The sequence below is a fragment of the Bombina bombina genome, chromosome 2, assembly GCF_027579735.1.
Source record: "Bombina bombina isolate aBomBom1 chromosome 2, aBomBom1.pri, whole genome shotgun sequence".
Classification (NCBI taxonomy): domain Eukaryota; kingdom Metazoa; phylum Chordata; class Amphibia; order Anura; family Bombinatoridae; genus Bombina; species Bombina bombina.
The window spans coordinates 169,493,233-169,515,216 of NC_069500.1; the positions used below are offsets into that span (position 1 = coordinate 169,493,233).

The 21,984-nt window shown below is 40.9% G+C and overlaps 1 protein-coding gene across 1 annotated transcript in view; it reads left to right on the forward strand.

The window, feature by feature from the left end:
• ERBIN (erbb2 interacting protein) overlaps positions 1-21,984 on the forward strand; it is a gene marked incomplete in the record, with an annotated part of 752,109 nt that overhangs the window by 508,613 nt on the left and 221,512 nt on the right. The window contains 1 exon segment of the mRNA XM_053701342.1: positions 7,104-7,193. Within this exon segment, the coding sequence (XP_053557317.1) occupies positions 7,104-7,193 (90 nt within the window).

A 21,984-nucleotide genomic window follows, 5' to 3' on the forward strand; every position in this document is an offset into this window, starting at 1 on the left:
TTTAGTCCTTTCCTATTTTTTTTTTATTTTTTTTATCATCATCATCATGCTTGGCTATATACATCAGACTTGTTTACTAATGAGGTGGTAGGGTTTTTAAAAGGGACAGTCAAGTTAAAAAAAAAACTTTCATGTTTCAAATAGGGCATGTCATTTTAAACAACTTTCCAATTTACTTTTATCACCAATTTTGCTTTGTTCTCTTGGTATTCTTAGTTGAAAGCTAAAGGTTCATATGCTAATTTCTTAGACCTTAAAGATCGCCTCTAATCTAAATGCATTTTGATAGTTTTTCACCACTAGAGAGCATTAGTTCACGTGTTTCATATAGATAACATTGATCTCATGCACGTGAATTTACCATGGAGACAGGCAGCTCTGATTGGCTAAATTGCAAATCTGTCAAAAGAACTGAAATAAGGGGGCAGTCTGCTGAGGCTTAGATACAAGGTAATTACAGAGGTAAAACATGTATAATTATAACTGTGTTGGTTATGCAAAACTGGGGAATTAGTAATTAAGGAATTATCTATCTTTTAAAACAACAAAAATTCTGGTGTTGACTGTCCCTTTATGGTCACTTGGAGCTCACCACAATGAAAGAAATTGATTTATCGTGTAAGCATAAATGATATATTTTATGGTTAGATACAATATTCTAGAAATAATGAATCCCATGCTTAGCATTTATACCTTACGGAAAATTGTTTTTATTTATTTTTTTATATATATATATTTTATTTTTTTTGCTTTTCATATGGTGAGATTTTGGTGATCTCTGCAAGCTAAAAATTTTCTAAAATCATTTGGTCTTTAAAAAAAAAAAGGATATTTATACTTCACAAAAACATTAAAGGGTCACTTTAAGTCAAAATAAACTTTTATGATTCAGGAAGAGCATGCAGTTTTAAGACACTTTCCCGTTTACTTCCATTATCAAATTTTGCACAATCTTTTTATATACACACTTTATGGGGAAGGAGATTTTACTGAGCATGTGCACAAGCTCACAGGGTATACGTATACTAGTTTCTGATTGGCTGATGTCTGTCACATGATACAGGGGACTGGAAAATGGAAGAAGAAAATTAATTTGGCAGAAAAAAAATCACTGCTTATTTGAAATTCAGAGTAGGTGTTAAAGCATTGTCTTTTATTATGCACTTGTTACTTATGCAATGCTACTGCATTGAGTGGTCCTTTCTCCTGTTAAGTGTAGTCAGTCCACGGGTCATCATTACTTATGGGATATTAACTCCTCCCCAACAGGAAGTGCAAGAGGATCACCCAAGCAGAGCTGCTATATAGCTCCTCCCCTCTACGTCACACCCAGTCATTCTCTTGCACCCAACTAATAGATAGGATGTGTGAGAGGACTGTGGTGATTAAACTTAGTTTTTTATATCTTCAATCAAAAGTTTGTTATTTTAAACGGCACCGGAGTGTGTTGTTTTCTTCTCAGGCAGAATTTGAAGAAGAATCTACCTGAGTTTTTTGTATGATCTTAGCGGACGTAACTAAGATCCATTTGCTGTTCTCGGCCATTCTGAGGAGTAAGGTAACTTCAGATCAGGGGACAGCGGGCAGGTTCACCTGCAAAGAGGTATGTTGCAGTATATTATTTTCTAAGGAATGGAATTGACTGAGAAAATACTGCTAATACCGATATAATGTAAGTACAGCCTTAAATGCAGTAGTAGCAACTGGTATCAGGCTGATATGTATATATGTTTACACTTAAGTATTTCTGGGGAATGGCACTTCACTGGGAAAATACTGTATGCATATAACTTTTAGCCTAACTTGCAGTGTGAGCGACTAGCAGCAGGCTTTTAATGACATTTCATAAATTAGATTTTAAACGTTTGCTGGCATGTTAAATCGTTTAATTATCTAAGGTACTTGGTGAAAAATTGTTTTGGGCGTTATTTTCCACATGGCTGTCGTTTGTTTTAAATTAAAACAGTTTACTGAGCTTCCCTCACTGTTGTAGTGTGAGTGGGAGGGGCCTATTTTGGCGCTTTTACTACGCATCAGAAATTCAGTCACAGTCTGCCTTTTTCTCCCTGCATGATCCAGGACGTCTCTACAGAGCTCAGGGGTCTTCAAAACTAGTTTTGAGGGAGGTAATCACTCACAGCAGACCTGTGAGACTGTGCTTTGACTGTGATAAAAACGCTTATATTTTCAATTGTTATCCGTTTTTTTCTGATATTAAGGGTCAATCATCCATTGCTAATGAGTGCAATCCTTTGTTAAATTTGGTTTCTATAACTAATCCGGTTCATTGTTATTTCAACTGTGACAGTTTTTGTGTGCTTCTTAAAGGCACAGTAACATTTTACATATTGCTTGTAAATTTAGTTGAAAAGTATTTCCAAGCTTGCTAGTCTAATTGCTAGTTTGTTTAAACATGTCTGACACAGAGGAATCTCTTTGTGCAATATGTTCAAAAGCCAAGGTGGAGCCCAATAGAAATTTATGTACTAATTGCATTGATGCTACTTTAAATAAAAGTCAATCTGTACATGTTAAGCAACATTCACCAGACAACGAGGGGGAAGTTATGCCGACTAACTCTCCTCACGTGTCAGTACCTGCATCTCCCGCTCAGGAGGTGCGTGATATTGTAACGCCAAGTACATCAGGGCGTCCATTACAAATCACTCTACAAGACATGGCTAATGTTATGACTGAAGTTTTGTCTAAATTGCCAGAACTTAGGGGTAAACGAGATCACTCTGGGATGAGAACAGAGTGCCCTGATAAGGCTAGGGCCATGTCTGATACTGCGTCACAATTTGCAGAGCATGAGGACGGAGAGCTTCATTCTGCGGGTGACGGATCTAAACCAAATAAACTGGATTCAGACATTTCAAATTTTAAGTTTAAGCTGGAAAACCTCCGTGTATTACTAGGGGAGGTGTTAGCGGCTCTGAATGATTGTAACACAGTTGCAATCCCAGAGAAAATGTGTAGGTTGGATAAATATTTTGCGGTACCGACGAGTACTGACGTTTTTCCTATACCTAAGAGACTTACTGAAATTGTTACTAAGGAGTGGGGTAGACCCGGTGTGCCTTTCTCACCCCCTCCTATATTCAGAAAAATGTTTCCAATAGACGCCACCACACGGGACTTATGGCAAACGGTCCCTAAGGTGGAGGGAGCAGTTTCTACTTTAGCTAAGCGTACCACTATCCCGGTGGAGGATAGTTGTGCCTTTTCAGATCCAATGGATAAAAAGTTAGAGGGTTACCTTAAGAAAATGTTTGTTCAACAAGGTTTTATATTACAACCCCTTGCATGCATTGCGCCTGTCACGGCTGCGGCAGCATTTTGGTTTGAGTCTCTGGAAGCCATTAGATGAGATTTCACACAAGCTTAAAACCCTTAAGCTAGCTAATTCATTTATTTCTGATGCCGTAGTACATTTAACTAAACTTACGGCTAAGAATTCAGGATTCGCCATTCAGGCACGCAGAGCGCTGTGGCTAAAATCTAATTTCTCTGAAGCTGACTGCATGGAAATTGAACGCTTGATTTTATCAAAGCGTGGATTTTCGGAGTCAGTAATTGATACCTTAATACAGGCTAGGAAACCTGTTACCAGGAAAATTTACCATAAGATATGGCGTAAATACTTACACTGGTGCGAATCCAAGAGTTACTCATGGAGTAAGGTTAGGATTCCTAGAATATTGTCTTTTCTACAAGAAGGTTTAGAAAAGGGTTTATCTGCAAGTTCTTTAAAGGGACAGATCTCAGCTCTGTCCATCCTTTTACACAAACGTCTGTCAGAAGTTCCAGACGTTCAGGCTTTTTGTCAGGCTGTGGCTAGAATTAAGCCTGTGTTTAAGACTGTAGCTCCACCGTGGAGCTTAAACTTAGTTCTTAACGTTTTACATGGTGTTCCGTTTGAACCCCTTCATTCCATTGATATCAAGCTATTATCTTGGAAAGTTCTGTTTTTAATGGCTATTTCCTCGGCTCGTAGAGTCTCTGAGTTATCAGCCTTACATTGTGATTCTCCTTATCTGATTTTTCATTCAGATAAGGTAGTTCTGCGTACTAAACCTGGGTTCTTACCTAAGGTAGTCACTAACAAGAATATCAATCAAGAGATTGTTGTTCCATCATTGTGCCCTAACCCTTCTTCAAAGAAGGAACGACTTCTGCACAATCTAGACGTAGTCCGTGCCCTGAAATTTTATTTACAGGCAACTAAAGATTTTCGCCAAACTTCTTCCTTGTTTGTCGTTTATTCTGGACAGAGGAGAGGTCAAAAAGCATCTGCTACCTCTCTATCTTTTTGGCTTCGTAGCATAATACGTTTAGCCTATGAGACTGCTGGACAGCAACCTCCTGAAAGGATTACAGCTCACTCTACTAGAGCTGTGGCTTCCACTTGGGCCTTTAAGAACGAGGCCTCTGTTGAACAGATTTGCAAGGCTGCAACTTGGTCTTCTCTTCATACTTTTTCCAAATTTTACAAATTTGACACTTTTGCTTCTTCGGAGGCTGTTTTTGGGAGAAAGGTTCTTCAGGCAGTGGTTTCTTCCGTATAAAGATCCTGCCTGTCCCTCCCGTCATCCGTGTACTTTAGCTTTGGTATTGGTATCCCATAAGTAATGATAACCCGTGGACTGACTACACTTAACAGGAGAAAACATAATTTATGCTTACCTGATAAATTCCTTTCTCCTGTAGTGTAGTCAGTCCACGGCCCGCCCTGTTCTTTATGGCAGGTCTAAATTTTTAAATTATACTCCAGTCACCACTGCACCCTATAGTTTCTCCTTTCTCGTTTGGTTTTCGGTCGAATAACTGGGTGTGACGTAGAGGGGAGGAGCTATATAGCAGCTCTGCTTGGGTGATCCTCTTGCACTTCCTGTTGGGGAGGAGTTAATATCCCATAAGTAATGATGACCCGTGGACTGACTACACTACAGGAGAAAGGAATTTATCAGGTAAGCATAAATTATGTTTTTAATGAAATTGATTAAAGGGACAGTCTACACCAGAATTTTTATTGTATTAAAAGATAGATAATCCCTTTATTACCCATTCCCCAGTTTTGCATAACCAACACAGTTATATTTATATACTTTCTTTTGCATGATGTACCAAGTCCACGGATTCATCCTAACTTGTGGGATATTGTCCTTCCTGACAGGAAGTAGCAAAGAGAGCACCACAGCAGAGCTGTCTATATAGCTCCCCCCTTAAAGGGACAGTTTACTCAAAAATGTTCTCCCCTTTAATTTGTTCCCAATGATCGACTTTACCTGCTGGAGTGTAATAAATAGTTTATAAAGTATTTCTATTACCCTTATATTGGCATTTAAAATAGTTTATTTAGTCTCTGGTATCCCCACCCACCCTGAAAATTTTTGGCCTCAAGGCCAAGTTGTTTTAATACAGCCAGTATAAGAAATTACACTCCCAGTGGGGTATAGAAGAGATAAGGTAATAAAATTTTAATTTTCCATTGTTTTCTCCAAGTATTGGTGATTTGTTTACGTACAGATATAAGATAAAGAAGCAGGTATATGTACACAATGTGATAAAGTAATGAGATCTGATTATACCTACAAGCTCAACCCATTTTCTTAGGTTGTGGCTTCAAAACACAAAATCATCTAATTCATATACAGAAAAAAAGCCTTAAAAACGCAAATCTCATACATTTTATACCCTGCAGCTGGTAAAAAAAGTTATTGGAAACACATTAAGGGAAAAACAATTTTACAGTATACTGTCCCTTTAACTCCACCCCCCAGTCATTCTCATTTGCTGGCTCTAAGCAGGAAGAGTAAAGAGAAGAGGTGTTAAACTGTTAGTTTTATTTTATCTTCAATCAAGAAAGGTTTTGCAAGCAGTGGTGCCTTCCGTTTAGGTTCCTGTCTTGTCCCTCCCTTCATCCGTGTCCTAAAGCTTTGGTATTGGTATCCCACAAGTTAGGATTAATCCGTGGACTCGGTACATCATGCAAAAGAAAACAAAATTTATGCTTGATAAATTTCTTTCTTTTGCGATGTACCGAGTCCACGGCCCGCCCTGTCTATTCAAGACAGATAGTATTTTTTTATGTAAACTTCAGTCACCTCTGCACCCTATAGTTTCTCCTTTTCTTCCTTGTCCTTCGGTCGAATAACTGGGGGGTGGGGTTAAGGGAGGAGCTATATAGACAGCTCTGCTGTGGTGCTCTCTTTGCTACTTCCTGTCAGGAAGGACAATATCCCACAAGTTAGGATGAATCCGTGGACTTGGTACATCGCAAAAGAAAGAAATTTATCAGGTCAGCATAAATTTTGTTTTTTACCTCTGTGATTATCTTGTATCTAAGCCTCTGCAAACTGCCCCCTTATTTCAGTTCTTTTGACAGACTTGCAGTTTAGCCAATCATGTGCATGAGCACAGTGTTATCTATATGAAAAACATGAACTAACACCCTCTAGTGGTGAAACACTGTTAAAATGCATTCTGAAAAGAGGTGGCCTTCAAGGTCTAAGAAATTAGCATATGAACCTCCTAGGTTAAGCTTTCAACTAAGAATACCAAGAGAACAAAGCAAAATTGGTTATTAAAGTAAATTGGAAAATTGTTTAAAATTACATGCCCTATCTGAATCATGAAAGTTTAATTTGGACTAGACTGTCCCTTTAATTGTCATGAGTTCAAATGCCTAAACAGCTTATTCAAAGGGGTATAAGTAACAGTTATGAAGGGGCCAAAAACACAAGAATAGTAGCTATAAAGTGAAGATATTGATAATTACTCGTACAAAATATGGCTAATAACTGCCAACCATAGTTGTGTGTGTCTGAGTAAACGTCTTAACATTGATCTATAAGTCAGGACGTGCAGCACATCCATAATAAGCATTCAAGCTGGTCTTTTACCTCTAACCCAATGTAACATTGATGCATTGATTACACTCTTCACCATAGATTTTAAGTCATTTCATTATCGTGAGGTGACAGCTTTATATAAGCTATTTATAATAATGTCAATAAAATTAGTTCTTATATCTTACGTTGTTTGGTATCATTTGTGCTTTCTTGGTTTTTAATGCTATTGTGTTTGTTTTTTCCCACCAGACTTCCAGATGGATTTTCGCAACTTTTGAACTTAACTCAGTTATACCTAAATGATGCTTTTCTTGACTTCTTGCCCGCAAATTTTGGAAGGTAAGAGCACTCCTTTGCTTAATTCACAGATTACTTATTATTTCATGCACCTTTTAGAAATGAGACCTTATATTCATTACATTTATTATTCAGTTATTATATTATTTATTTTCTCCAACATAGGTGTGTCCGGTCCACGGCGTCATCCTTACTTGTGGGATATTCTCTTCCCCAACAGGAAATGGCAAAGAGCCCAGCAAAGCTGGTCACATGATCCCTCCTAGGCTCCGCCTACCCCAGTCATTCTCTTTGCCGTTGTACAGGCAACATCTCCACGGAGATGGCTTAGAGTTTTTTAGTGTTTAACTGTAGTTTTTATTATTCAATCAAGAGTTTGTTATTTTGAAATAGTGCTGGTATGTACTATTTACTCAGAAACAGAAAAGAGATGAAGATTTCTGTTTGTATGAGGAAAATGATTTTAGCAACCGTCACTAAAATCCATGGCTGTTCCACACAGGACTGTTGAGAGCAATTAACTTCAGTTGGGGGAACAGTGAGCAGTCTCTTGCTGCTTGAGGTATGACACTTTCTAACAAGACGATGTAATGCTGGAAGCTGTCATTTTCCCTATGGGATCCGGTAAGCCATGTTTATTACGATCGTAAATAAGGGCTTCACAAGGGCTTATTAAGACTGTAGACTTTTTTTGGGCTAAATCGATTCATTATTAACACATATTTAGCCTTGAGGAATCATTTTATTTGGGTATTTTGCTATAATAATATCGGCAGGCACTGTTTTAGACACCTTATTCTTTAGGGACTTTCCCAAAGCATAGGCAGAGCCTCATTTTCGCGCCGGTGTTGCGCACTTGTTTTTGAGAGGCATGGCATGCAGTCGCATGTGAGAGGAGCTCTGATACTTAGAAAGACTTTCTGAAGGCGTCATTTGGTATCGTATTCCCCTTTGGGCTTGGTTGGGTCTCAGCAAAGCAGATACCAGGGACTGTAAAGGGGTTAAAGTTCAAAACGGCTCCGGTTCCGTTATTTTAAGGGTTAAAGCTTCCAAATTTGGTGTGCAATACTTTTAAGGCTTTAAGACACTGTGGTGAAAATTTGGTGAATTTTGAACAATTCCTTCATGTTTTTTCGCAATTGCAGTAATAAAGTGTGTTCAGTTTAAAATTTAAAGTGACAGTAACGGTTTTATTTTAAAACGTTTTTTGTACTTTGTTATCAAGTTTATGCCTGTTTAACATGTCTGAACTACCAGATAGACTGTGTTCTGAATGTGGGGAAGCCAGAATTCCTATTCATTTAAATAAATGTGATTTATGTGACAATGACAATGATGCCCAAGATGATTCCTCAAGTGAGGGGAGTAAGCATGGTACTGCATCATTCCCTCCTTCGTCTACACGAGTCTTGCCCACTCAGGAGGCCCCTAGTACATCTAGCGCGCCAATACTCCTTACTATGCAACAATTAACGGCTGTAATGGATAATTCTGTCAAAAACATTTTAGCCAAAATGAACACTTATCAGCGTAAGCGCGACTGCTCTGTTTTAGATACTGAAGAGCATGACGACGCTGATAATAATGTTTCTGAAGGGCCCCTAACCCAGTCTGATGGGGCCAGGGAGGTTTTGTCTGAGGGAGAAATTACTGATTCAGGGAACATTTCTCAACAAGCTGAACCTGATGTGATTACATTTAAATTTAAGTTGGAACATCTCCGCATTCTGCTTAAGGAGGTATTATCCACTCTGGATGATTGTGACAAGTTGGTCATCCCAGAGAAACTATGTAAAATGGACAAGTTCCTAGAGGTGCCGGGGCTCCCAGAAGCTTTTCCTATACCCAAGCGGGGTGGCGGACATTGTTAATAAAGAATGGGAAAGGCCCGGTATTCCTTTCGTCCCTCCCCCCATATTTAAAAAATTGTTTCCTATGGTCGACCCCAGAAAGGACTTATGGCAGACAGTCCCCAAGGTCGAGGGAGCGGTTTCCACTTTAAACAAACGCACCACTATACCCATAGAGGATAGTTGTGCTTTCAAAGATCCTATGGATAAAAAATTAGAAGGTTTGCTTAAAAAGATGTTTGTTCAGCAGGGTTACCTTCTACAACCAATTTCATGCGTTGTCCCTGTCGCTACAGCCGCATGTTTCTGGTTCGATGAGCTGATAAAGGCGGTCGATAGTGATTCTCCTCCTTATGAGGAGATTATGGACAGAATCAATGCTCTCAAATTGGCTAATTCTTTTACCCTAGACGCCACTTTGCAATTGGCTAGGTTAGCGGCTAAGAATTCTGGGTTTGCTATTGTGGCGCGCAGAGCGCTTTGGTTGAAATCTTGGTCGGCTGATGCGTCTTCCAAGAACAAGCTACTTAACATTCCTTTCAAGGGGAAAACGCTGTTTGGCCCTGACTTGAAAGAGATTATCTCTGATATCACTGGGGGTAAGGGCCACGCCCTTCCTCAGGATCGGCCTTTCAAGGCAAAAAATAAACCTAATTTTCGTCCCTTTCGTAGAAACGGACCAGCCCAAAGTGCTACGTCCTCTAAGCAAGAGGGTAATACTTCTCAAGCCAAGCCAGCTTGGAGACCAATGCAAGGCTGGAACAAGGGAAAGCAGGCCAAGAAACCTGCAACTGCTACCAAGACAGCATGAAATGTTGGCCCCCGATCCGGGACCGGATCTGGTGGGGGGCAGACTCTCTCTCTTCGCTCAGGCTTGGGCAAGAGATGTTCTGGATCCTTGGGCGCTAGAAATAGTCTCCCAAGGTTATCTTCTGGAATTCAAGGGGCTTCCCCCAAGGGGGAGGTTCCACAGGTCTCAGTTGTCTTCAGACCACATAAAAAGACAGGCATTCTTACATTGTGTAGAAGACCTGTTAAAAATGGGAGTGATTCATCCTGTTCCATTAAGAGAACAAGGGATGGGGTTCTACTCCAATCTGTTCATAGTTCCCAAAAATGAGGGAACGTTCAGACCAATCTTAGATCTCAAGATCTTAAACAAGTTTCTCAAGGTTCCATCGTTCAAGATGGAAACCATTCGAACTATTCTTCCTTCCATCCAGGAAGGTCAATTCATGACCACGGTGGATTTAAAGGATGCATATCTACATATTCCTATCCACAAGGAACATCATCGGTTCCTAAGGTTCGCATTCCTGGACAAGCATTTCCAGTTCGTGGCGCTTCCTTTCGGATTAGCCACTGCTCCAAGGATTTTCACAAAGGTACTAGGGTCCCTTCTAGCTGTGCTAAGACCAAGGGGCATTGCTGTAGTACCTTACTTGGACGACATTCTGATTCAAGCGTCGTCCCTTCCTCAAGCAAAGGCTCACACGGACATAGTCCTGGCCTTTCTCAGATCTCACGGATGGAAAGTGAACGTGGAAAAGAGTTCTCTATCTCCGTCAACAAGGGTTCCCTTCTTGGGAACAATAATAGACTCCTTAGAAATGAGGATATTTCTGACAGAGGCCAGAAAAACAAAACTTCTAGACTCTTGTCGGATACTTCATTCCGTTCCTCTTCCTTCCATAGCTCAGTGCATGGAAGTGATCGGGTTGATGGTAGCGGCAATGGACATAGTTCCTTTTGCGCGCATTCATCTAAGACCATTACAACTGTGCATGCTCAGTCAGTGGAATGGGGATTATACAGACTTGTCTCCGAAGATACAAGTAAATCAGAGGACCAGAGACTCACTCCGTTGGTGGCTGTCCCTGGACAACCTGTCACGAGGGATGACATTCCGCAGACCAGAGTGGGTCATTGTCACGACCGACGCCAGTCTGATGGGCTGGGGGCGCGGTCTGGGGATCCCTGAAAGCTCAGGGTCTTTGGTCTCGGGAAGAATCTCTTCTACCGATAAATATTCTGGAACTGAGAGCGATATTCAATGCTCTCAAGGCTTGGCCTCAGCTAGCGAGGGCCAAGTTCATACGGTTTCAATCAGACAACATGACAACTGTTGCGTACATCAACCATCAGGGGGGAACAAGGAGTTCCCTAGCGATGGAAGAAGTGACCAAAATCATTCTATGGGCGGAGTCTCACTCCTGCCACCTGTCCGCTATCCACATCCCAGGAGTGGAAAATTGGGAAGCGGATTTTCTGAGTCGTCAGACATTGCATCCGGGGGAGTGGGAACTCCATCCGGAAATCTTTGCCCAAGTCACTCAGCTGTGGGGCATTCCAGACATGGATCTGATGGCCTCTCGTCAGAACTTCAAAGTTCCTTGCTACGGGTCCAGATCCAGGGATCCCAAGGCGGCTCTAGTGGATGCACTAGTAGCACCTTGGACCTTCAAACTAGCTTATGTGTTCCCGCCGTTTCCTCTCATCCCCAGGCTGGTAGCCAGGATCTATCAGGAGAGGGCGTCGGTGATCTTGATAGCTCCTGCGTGGCCACGCAGGACTTGGTATGCAGATCTGGTGAATATGTCATCGGCTCCACCTTGGAAGCTACCTTTGAGACGAGACCTTCTTGTTCAGGGTCCGTTCGAACATCCAAACCTGGTTTCACTCCAGCTGACTGCTTGGAGATTGAACGCTTGATCTTATCGAAGCGAGGGTTCTCAGATTCTGTTATCGATACTCTTGTTCAGGCCAGAAAGCCTGTAACTAGAAAGATTTACCACAAAATTTGGAAAAAATATATCTGTTGGTGTGAATCTAAAGGATTCCCTTGGGACAAGGTTAAGATTCCTAAGATTCTATCCTTCCTTCAAGAAGGATTGGAAAAAGGATTATCTGCAAGTTCCCTGAAGGGACAGATTTCTGCCTTGTCTGTGTTACTTCACAAAAAGCTGGCAGCTGCGCCAGATGTTCAAGCCTTTGTTCAGGCTCTGGTTAGAATTAAGCCTGTTTACAAACCTTTGACTCCTCCTTGGAGTCTCAATTTAGTTCTTTCAGTTCTTCAGGGGGTTCCGTTTGAACCCTTACATTCCGTTGATATTAAGTTATTATCTTGGAAAGTTTTGTTTTTAGTTGCAATCTCTTCTGCTAGAAGAGTTTCAGAATTATCTGCTCTGCAGTGTTCTCCTCCTTATCTGGTGTTCCATGCAGATAAGGTGGTTTTACGTACTAAACCTGGTTTTCTTCCAAAAGTTGTTTCTAACAAAAACATTAACCAGGAGATTATCGTTCCTTCTCTGTGTCCGAAACCAGTTTCAAAGAAGGAACGTTTGTTGCACAATTTGGATGTTGTTCGCGCTCTAAAATTCTATTTAGATGCTACAAAGGATTTTAGACAAACATCTTCCTTGTTTGTTGTTTATTCCGGTAAAAGGAGAGGTCAAAAAGCAACTTCTACCTCTCTCTCTTTTTGGATTAAAAGCATCATCAGATTGGCTTACGAGACTGCCGGACGGCAGCCTCCCGAAAGAATCACAGCTCATTCCACTAGGGCTGTGGCTTCCACATGGGCCTTCAAGAACGAGGCTTCTGTTGATCAGATATGTAGGGCAGCGACTTGGTCTTCACTGCACACTTTTACCAAATTTTACAAGTTTGATACTTTTGCTTCTTCTGAGGCTATTTTTGGGAGAAAGGTTTTGCAAACCGTGGTGCCTTCCATTTAGGTGACCTGATTTGCTCCCTCCCTTCATCCGTGTCCTAAAGCTTTGGTATTGGTTCCCACAAGTAAGGATGACGCCGTGGACCGGACACACCTATGTTGGAGAAAACAGAATGTATGTTTACCTGATAAATTACTTTCTCCAACGGTGTGTCCGGTCCACGGCCCGCCCTGGTTTTTTTAATCAGGTCTGATAATTTATTTTCTTTAACTACAGTCACCACGGTAACATATGGTTTCTCCTATGCAAATATTCCTCCTTAACGTCGGTCGAATGACTGGGGTAGGCGGAGCCTAGGAGGGATCATGTGACCAGCTTTGCTGGGCTCTTTGCCATTTCCTGTTGGGGAAGAGAATATCCCACAAGTAAGGATGACGCCGTGGACCGGACACACCGTTGGAGAAAGTAATTTATCAGGTAAACATAAATTCTGTTTTTCATATATGAAGTGTTAGATCACATTCCAGTTGCAAAATTAATATTTTTACCAAAAGGTTTTATGACCTTTTAATGAGAATTTTTATAGTTACTACCAGTTATGTTTATAGCTGGAATGAAATTGAACACCAGGTTTATTAAAGTGAAGGTAAACTTTGATGAATGAAAGTCAGTTTTTTAAAAATACTATTAAAAACAGGGGCACTTTCATTCATCAAAGTTTACAAAGCAGCCGTTTTGATTAAAAACTTACCTTTGTTTTTTTCACAGCCAGAGCAGCTTCCCCCTCCTGGAAATCCTCTCTTCACATGTCAGCAATGACTAATCCGGCTTCCTCCAATCACAGCATGGCCTCAGGCAATAACCACCCTGGGGGGAAAGCTGTGATTGGAGGAAGCCGGATTAGTCATTGCTGACATGTGAAGAGAGGATTTCCAGGAGGGGAAAGCTGCTGTAGCTGTGAAAAGAAAAAAGGTAAGTTTTTAATCAAAACAGCTGCTTTGTAAACTTTGATGAACGAAAGTGCCCCTGTTTTTAATAGTATTTTTAAAAAACGGGCTTTCATTCACCAAAGTTTACCTTCACTTTAAAGAAGATATTATTTTCAGATAATCAGGTTACATTTTTTCATAAATTTGTTTTTATTTTTTAAGACTTGATGAGTCCACGGATCATCTTAATTACTAATGGGATATTCACCTACTGGTCAGCAGGAGGAGGCAAAGAGCACTACAGCAGAGCTGTTGAATAGCTCCTCCCTTCCCTCCCACCCCAGTCATTCTCTTTGCCTATGTTAGTGATAGGAAGAGGTAAAGTGACGAAGAGTATCTTAAGTTTGGCATGTGGGTCTGCTGGACAGCAGCCTTCAGAGAGAGTTACGGTTCATTCCATGAGGGCTGTTGCTTCCTCATGGGCGTTCAAAAATGAAGCTTCTGTGGAACAGATTTGCACAGCTGCAACTTGGTTTTCTCTTCACACTCTTTCAATGTTTTATAAGTTTGACTTTTGTCTTGGCTGAGGCCACCTTTGGGAAAAAGGTTCTTCAAGCAGTGGTGCCTTTCGTTTAGGCTCCCTGTCTTGTCCCTCCCGTATCATCTGTGTACTCTAGCTTGGGTATTGAATCCCATTAGTAATTAAGATGATCCGTGTCTTAAAAAAGAAAAGAAAATTTATGCTTACCTGATAAATTTATTTCTTTTTTGACACGATGAGTCCACGGCCCGCCCTGTTCTTTTAGACAGGTTGTGGGTTATTGTAAACTTCAGACACCTCTGCACCTTGGCTTTTCCTTTCTCTTCCTAACTTTGGTCAAATGACTGGAGTGGGAGGGAAGGGAGGAGCTATTTAACAGCTCTGCTGTGATGCTCTTTGCCTCCTCCTGCTGACCAGGAGGTAAATATCCCATTAGTAATTAAGATGATCCGTGGACTCATCATGTCAAAAAAGAAATAAATTTATCAGGTAAGCATAAATTTTCTTTTTTTGTTTGTTTTTTAGAAAACCCATTGATATCTATCTTTTTTTTTTTTTTTTTTTTTTTTTAAACGTTCACAAAATTTGTGACCGTTATTATATTATATTATATTATAAAATAATTGTATTTAACACTTTTCTTCCCAAAAGATGCTGTAAAGCATTTTAACTGACCACCTTTGAATTGATAATAGAAGTATATTGGAAACTTTAAAAAAAAAAATGATTCTCTGTCTGAATCACAAAATATTTTTCTGGGGGGTTTCATATCCCTTTAAGGAAAAAGAAAATGAGTTGTAAGGGGATATATACAAAATACTTATTTTTCAATATTCTCCTACTACTATTCTCCTACAGAGTCTCAGTATTCTAAATTCTAAAGCATATGGCGAGCAAGAGTAAGGGAGTAGCTGATATGGAACTGCAATTTAGGTGGATTAGTCTGGTGGATGCATTCATGATAGAATGGATGGGGAGTTAGGTTGGATTTGGGAAACAACTAATAGTAGTTTTGCAGTAGTTAATATGAGATAAAATAAGTGAGTGAATATTTTGGTGGTTTTGTGGGAAATAGGAAATGCCAAATTTTAGAGGTCTTGTGCAGATATTAAGTGTTTGTGTACGTGTAGTGAAGGAGAGTTCTGAGACAAGTGGTTTGCCAAGACCATGAACCCCACAGCAAGGAATATATCCAGTGTAGGATGTCTAGGAAAGGGGGAATAATGATAAGCTTGGTTTTTTAAAGAATAAAGGGACAGTATACACCAATTTTCATATAACTGCATGTAATAGACACTAATATAAAAAAATAATATGCACAGATACTGATCTAAAATTCCAGCATAAAACTTTTTAGAAACTTACTTAGAAGCTTCCAGTTTAGCTCTGTTAAAAAGGTAGCTGGAACACCCACTGCAAGTGGGAAATAGCAGACCCCCCCTCTTCCTTTGCATATGAAAAGACCCTTTACACAAACAGAAGCAAGCTGGAGTAGGTATACATCAGTATTCTCCTAAAACTTTGAGGCTTGGTTAGGAGTCTGAAAATCAGAGCAATGTTTTTTAAAAAAATAAGCAAAACTGTACAGGCTATATAAATGGATCATCTACAAAACAATTATGCAAAGAAAAATCTAGTGTATAATGTCCCTTTAAGTTGGAGGAAGTGTGAAAACATCTAGAAGAAAAATGCAAAAGACCTGGCTAAGTAAAGAGAGAGATAGCAAGAGATAATAGATATGAGTGATATCTCACTAGTAATTGTACAGAAAATGTAAAAAAAAAAAAAAAGGAATAATTTTTAAAAGGAGAATGCATAAATTGAGAAAAGCAAGGGGTCATAAACAGAACCTTGTAGTACCCGTAGTGAAAGAGGTAAAGGATCAGAAGATTTGCTGCTGATAGAAACTTTAAACAAGTTGTCTCTCTGATGCCAAAAGAATAGAGTTTCTTCTGTTAAGTGTGATCAGTCCACGGGTCATCATTACTTGTGGGATATTAACTGCTCCCCTACAAGAAGTGCAAGAGGATTCACCCAGCAGAGTTGCTATATAGCTCCTCCCCTCTACGTCACCCCCAGTCATTCTCTTGCACCCAACGACTAGATAGGATGTGTGAGAGGACTATGGTGATATATTTAGTTTTTATATCTTCAATCAAAAGTTTGTTATTTTATAATAGCACCGGAGTGTGTTATTCCTTCTCTGGTAGAATTTGAAGAAGAATCTACCTGAGTTTTTCTATGATTTTAGCCGGAGTAGTTAAGATCATATTGCTGTTTCTCGGCCATCTGAGGAGTGAGGTAAACTTCAGATCAGGGGACAGCAGGCAGATTAATCTGCAAAGAGGTATGTAGCAGTTTATTATTTTCTGACATGGAATTGATGAGAAAATCCTGCCATACCGTTATAATGTAAACTCAGCCTTGAATGCAGTAGATGTAGCTGATATCAGGCTGTCATGTATGTATATTTTACACTTCAGTTTTCTGGGAAATGGTACTTCTCTGGCTTTTAAACTGTATACATAGACTTAACCTATTTTGCAGGGACTTGCAATAGGTTTTAAATGACAATTAATTATTGAGGTAAAATGTTTTTTTGCTGGCATGTAAAAACGTTTTTTTCTCTGAGGTACTGGGTGAAAAAATGTTTTGGGCACTTTTTTTCCACTTGGCAATAGTTTTGATTTAAATTAGAGCAGTTCACTGATCCCTCTCACTGTTATGTGTGTGGGGGAGGGGCCATTTTGGTGCTTTCACTATGCATCATAAAAACTCAGTCAGAGGTTCATTTTCTTCCTGCATGATCCGGTTCATCTCTACAGAGTTCAGGGATCTCAAGAGTCTTTTTTGAGGGAAGTAATCATACAGCAGAGCTGTGCTGATTGTATTGACTGTGATATAAAAAACGTTTATTTGTGTATTTTTTTTCTGCTGCCTGGGTTAGTTATCATTTGCTGAGGGGAACAATCCTTTGCTAAAACTGTATATTCTGACAAAGATTGATGCTATAACTTAATTATTTTATCTGTTATAATATTTTTCTGTGCTTCTTAAAGGCACAGTTCGTTTTCATATTATTTGTAAATTACTTTGAAAAGTATTTCCAAGTTGCTGTTTATTTGCTAGTGTGTTAAACATGTCTGATTCAGAGGAAGATATCTGTGCTATATGTGTTAATGCCAAAGTGGAGCCCAATAGAAATTTATGTACTAAATGTATTGATGCTACTTTAAAAAATAGTCAATCTGTACAAATTGAACATATTTCACCAAACAACGAGGGGAGAGTTATGCCGACTAACTCGCCTCACGTGTCAGTACCTGCATCTCCCGCTCAGGAGGTGCGTGATATTGTAGCGCCGAGTGCATCTGGGCGGCCATTACAAATCACATTACAAGATATGGCTACTGTTATGACTGAAGTTTTGGCTAAACTACCAGAACTAAGAGGTAAACGTGATCACTCTGGGATGAGAACAGAGTGCGCTGATAATGCAAGGGCCATGTCTGATACTGCGTCACAGTTTGCAGAACATGAAGACGGAGAGCTTCATTCTGTGGGTGACGGTTCTGATCCAAATAAACTGGACTCAGACATTTCAAATTTTAAATTTAAGCTTGAGAACCTCCGTGTGTTACTAGGGGAGGTATTAGCGGCTCTGAATGATTGTAACACAGTTGCAATCCCAGAAAAAATGTGTAGGTTGGATAAATATTTTGCGGTACCGACGAGTACTGACGTTTTTCCTATACCTAAGAGACTTACTGACATTGTTACTAAGGAGTGGGATAGACCCGGTGTGCCTTTCTCACCCCCTCCTATATTCAGAAAAATGTTTCCAATAGACGCCGCCACACGGGACTTATGGCAAATGGTCCCTAAGGTGGAGGGAGCAGTTTCTACTTTAGCTAAGCGTACCACTATCCCAGTGGAGGATAGCTGTGCTTTTTCAGATCCAATGGATAAAAAATTAGAGGGTTACCTTAAGAAAATGTTTGTTCAACAAGGGTTTATATTGCAACCTCTTGCATGTATTGCGCCTGTCACGGCTGCAGCAGCATTTTGGTTTGAGTCTCTGGAAGAGACACTTCAATCATCCACACTAGATGACATCACACACAAACTTAAATTCCTTAAGTTAGCTAATTCATTTATTTCAGATGCCGTAGTACATTTAACTAAACTTGCGGCTAAAAATTCAGGATTCGCCATTCAGGCACGCAGAGCTCTGTGGCTAAAATCCTGGTCAGCTGATGTTACGTCTAAATCTAAATTGCTTAATATTCCTTTCAAAGGGCAGACCTTATTCGGGCCCGGCTTGAAAGAGATTATTGATGACATTACAGGAGGTAAAGGTCATGCCCTGCCTCAGGACAAGGCCAAAGCCAAGGCTAGACAGTCCAATTTTCGTTCCTTTCGTAATTTCAAAGCAGGAGCAGCATCAACTTCCTCTGCACCAAAACAGGAAGGAGCTGTTGCTCGCTACAGACAAGGCTGGAAACCTAACCAGTCCTGGAACAGGGGCAAACAGGCCAGAAAACCTGCTGCTGCCCCTAAGACAGCATGAATTGAGGGCCCCCGATCCGGGACCGGATCTAGTGGGGGGCAGACTTTCCCTCTTCGCCCAGGCTTGGGCAAGAGATGTTCAGGATCCCTGGGCGTTAGAGATCATATCTCAGGGATACCTTCTGGACTTCAAATCCTCTCCCCCAAGAGGGAGATTTCATCTGTCAAGGTTGTCAACAAACCTAACAAAGAAGGAAGCGTTTCTACGCTGCGTACAAGATCTTTTATTAATGGGAGTGATCCATCCAGTTCCGCGGTTGGAACAAGGACAAGGGTTTTACTCAAATCTGTTTGTAGTTCCCAAAAAAGAGGGAACCTTCAGGCCAATCTTGGATTTAAAGATCCTAAACAAATTCCTAAGAGTTCCATCGTTCAAGATGGAAACTATTCGAACAATTTTGCCCATGATCCAAGAGGGTCAGTACTTGACCACAGTGGATTTAAAGGATGCTTACCTTCACATACCGATTCACAGAAGTCATTACCGGTATCTAAGGTTTGCCTTTTTAGACAGGCATTACCAGTTTGTAGCTCTTCCATTCGGACTGGCTACGGCTCCAAGAATCTTCACAAAGGTTCTGGGCACTCTTCTGGCGGTACTAAGACCGCGAGGAATTTCAGTAGCTCCGTACTTAGACGACATACTGATACAAGCTTCAAGCTTTCAAACTGCCAAATCTCATACAGAGATAGTACTGGCATTTCTAAGGTCGCATGGATGGAAAGTGAACGAAGAGAAAAGTTCTCTCTTTCCACTCACAAGAGTTCCCTTCCTGGGGACTCTGATAGATTCTGTAGAAATGAAGATTTACCTGACAGAGGACAGGTTAACAAAACTTCAAAGTGCATGCCGTGTCCTTCATTCCATTCAAGAGACCAGAAATTCTCTTCTATGGTGGCTTTATCGGCCACATCTGTCCAGGGGAATGCCATTCAGCAGGCCAGACTGGTCAATTGTAAACAACAGACGCCAGCCTACTAGGTTGGGGCGCTGTCTGGAATTCTCTGAAGGCTCAGGGACTATGGAATCAGGAGGAGAGTCTTCTTCCAATAAACATTCTGGAATTGAGAGCAGTCCTCAATGCTCTTCTGGCTTGGCCCCAGTTAGCAACTCGGGGGTTCATCAGGTTCCAGTTGGACAACATCACGACTGTAGCTTATATCAACCATCAGGGAGGGACAAGAAGCTCCCTAGCAATGATGGAAGTATCGAAGATAATTCGCTGGGCAGAGTCTCACTCTTGCCACCTGTCTGCAATCCACATCCCGGGAGTGGAGAACTGGGAGGCGGATTTCTTAAGTCGTCAGACTTTTCATCCGGGGGAGTGGGAACTTCATCCAGAGGTCTTTGCCCAAATACTTCGACGTTGGGGCAAACCAGAGATAGATCTCATGGCGTCTCGACAGAACGCCAAGCTTCCGCGCTACGGGTCCAGATCCAGGGATCCGGGGAGCGGTCCTGATAGATGCCTTGACAGCACCATGGACCTTCAGGATGGCTCATGTGTTTCCACCTTTCCCGATGCTTCCTCGATTGATTGCCAGAATCAAACAGGAGAAAGCATCAGTGATTCTAATAGCGCCTGCATGGCCACGCAGGACTTGGTATACAGATCTGGTGGACATGTCATTCTGTCCACCTTGGTCGTTACCTCTGAAACAGGACCTTCTGATTCAGGGTCCTTTCAAACATCAAAATCTAACTTCTCTGAAGCTGACTGCTTGGAAATTGAACGCTTGATCTTATCAAGGCGTGGTTTTTCTGAGTCAGTTATTGATACCTTAATACAGGCTAGGAAGCCTGTTACCAGAAAGATTTACCATAAAATATGGCGTAAATACCTATATTGGTGCGAATCCAAAGGTTACTCTTGGAGTAAGGTTAGGATTCCTAGGATATTGTCTTTTCTACAAGAAGGTTTAGAAAAGGGGTTATCCGCTAGTTCCTTAAAGGGACAGATCTCAGCTCTGTCCATTCTGTTACACAAGCGTCTGTCAGAAGTTCCAGACGTTCAGGCTTTTTGTCAGGCTTTGGCCAGGATTAAACCTGTGTTTAAAGCTGTGGCTCCACCATGGAGTTTAAACCTTGTTCTTAACGTTTTACAGGGTGTTCCGTTTGAACCCCTTCATTCCATTGATATAAAGTTGTTATCTTGGAAAGTTCTATTTTTAATGGCTATTTCCTCGGCTCGAAGAGTCTCTGAGTTATCAGCCTTACATTGTGATTCTCCTTATTTGATTTTTCACTCGGATAAGGTAGTTCTGCGTACTAAGCCTGGGTTCTTACCTAAGGTAGTCACTAACAGGAATATCAATCAGGAGATTGTTGTTCCATCCTTGTGCCCAAATCCTTCTTCGAGGAAGGAACGTCTTTTGCACAATCTGGATGTAGTTCGTGCCCTTAAATTTTATTTACAGGCAACTAAAGATTTTCGACAAACGTCTTCCCTGTTTGTCGTTTACTCTGGTCAGAGGAGAGGTCAAAAAGCTTCTGCTACCTCTCTCTCTTTTTGGCTTCGTAGCATAATTCGTTTAGCTTATGAGACTGCTGGACAGCAGCCTCCTGAAAGAATTACAGCTCATTCCACTAGAGCTGTGGCTTCCACTTGGGCCTTTAAGAATGAGGCCTCTGTTGAACAGATTTGCAAGGCTGCAACTTGGTCTTCGCTTCATACTTTTTCCAAATTTTACAAATTTGACACTTTTGCTTCCTCGGAGGCTATTTTTGGGAGAAAGGTTCTTCAGGCAGTGGTTCCTTCTGTATAAAGAGCCTGCCTATCCCTCCCGTCATCCGTGTACTTTTGCTTTGGTATTGGTATCCCACAAGTAATGATGACCCGTGGACTGATCACACTTAACAGAAGAAAACATAATTTATGCTTACCTGATAAATTCCTTTCTTCTGTAGTGTGATCAGTCCACGGCCCGCCCTGTTTTTTAAGGCAGGTAAATATTTTTTAAATTATACTCCAGTCACCACTACACCCTTGGCTTCTCCTTTCTCGTTGGTCCTTGGTCGAATGACTGGAGGTGACGTAGAGGGGAGGAGCTATATAGCAACTCTGCTGGGTGAATCCTCTTGCACTTCCTGTAGGGGAGCAGTTAATATCCCACAAGTAATGATGACCCGTGGACTGATCACACTACAGAAGAAAGGAATTTATCAGGTAAGCATAAATTATGTTTTTCATAGGAGGACCTGGCTGGTATAATGGGTAAACTTTAGCAGCTCTATAAGGATTCAGCAGTAATGGCCATTTGCACAGAGCA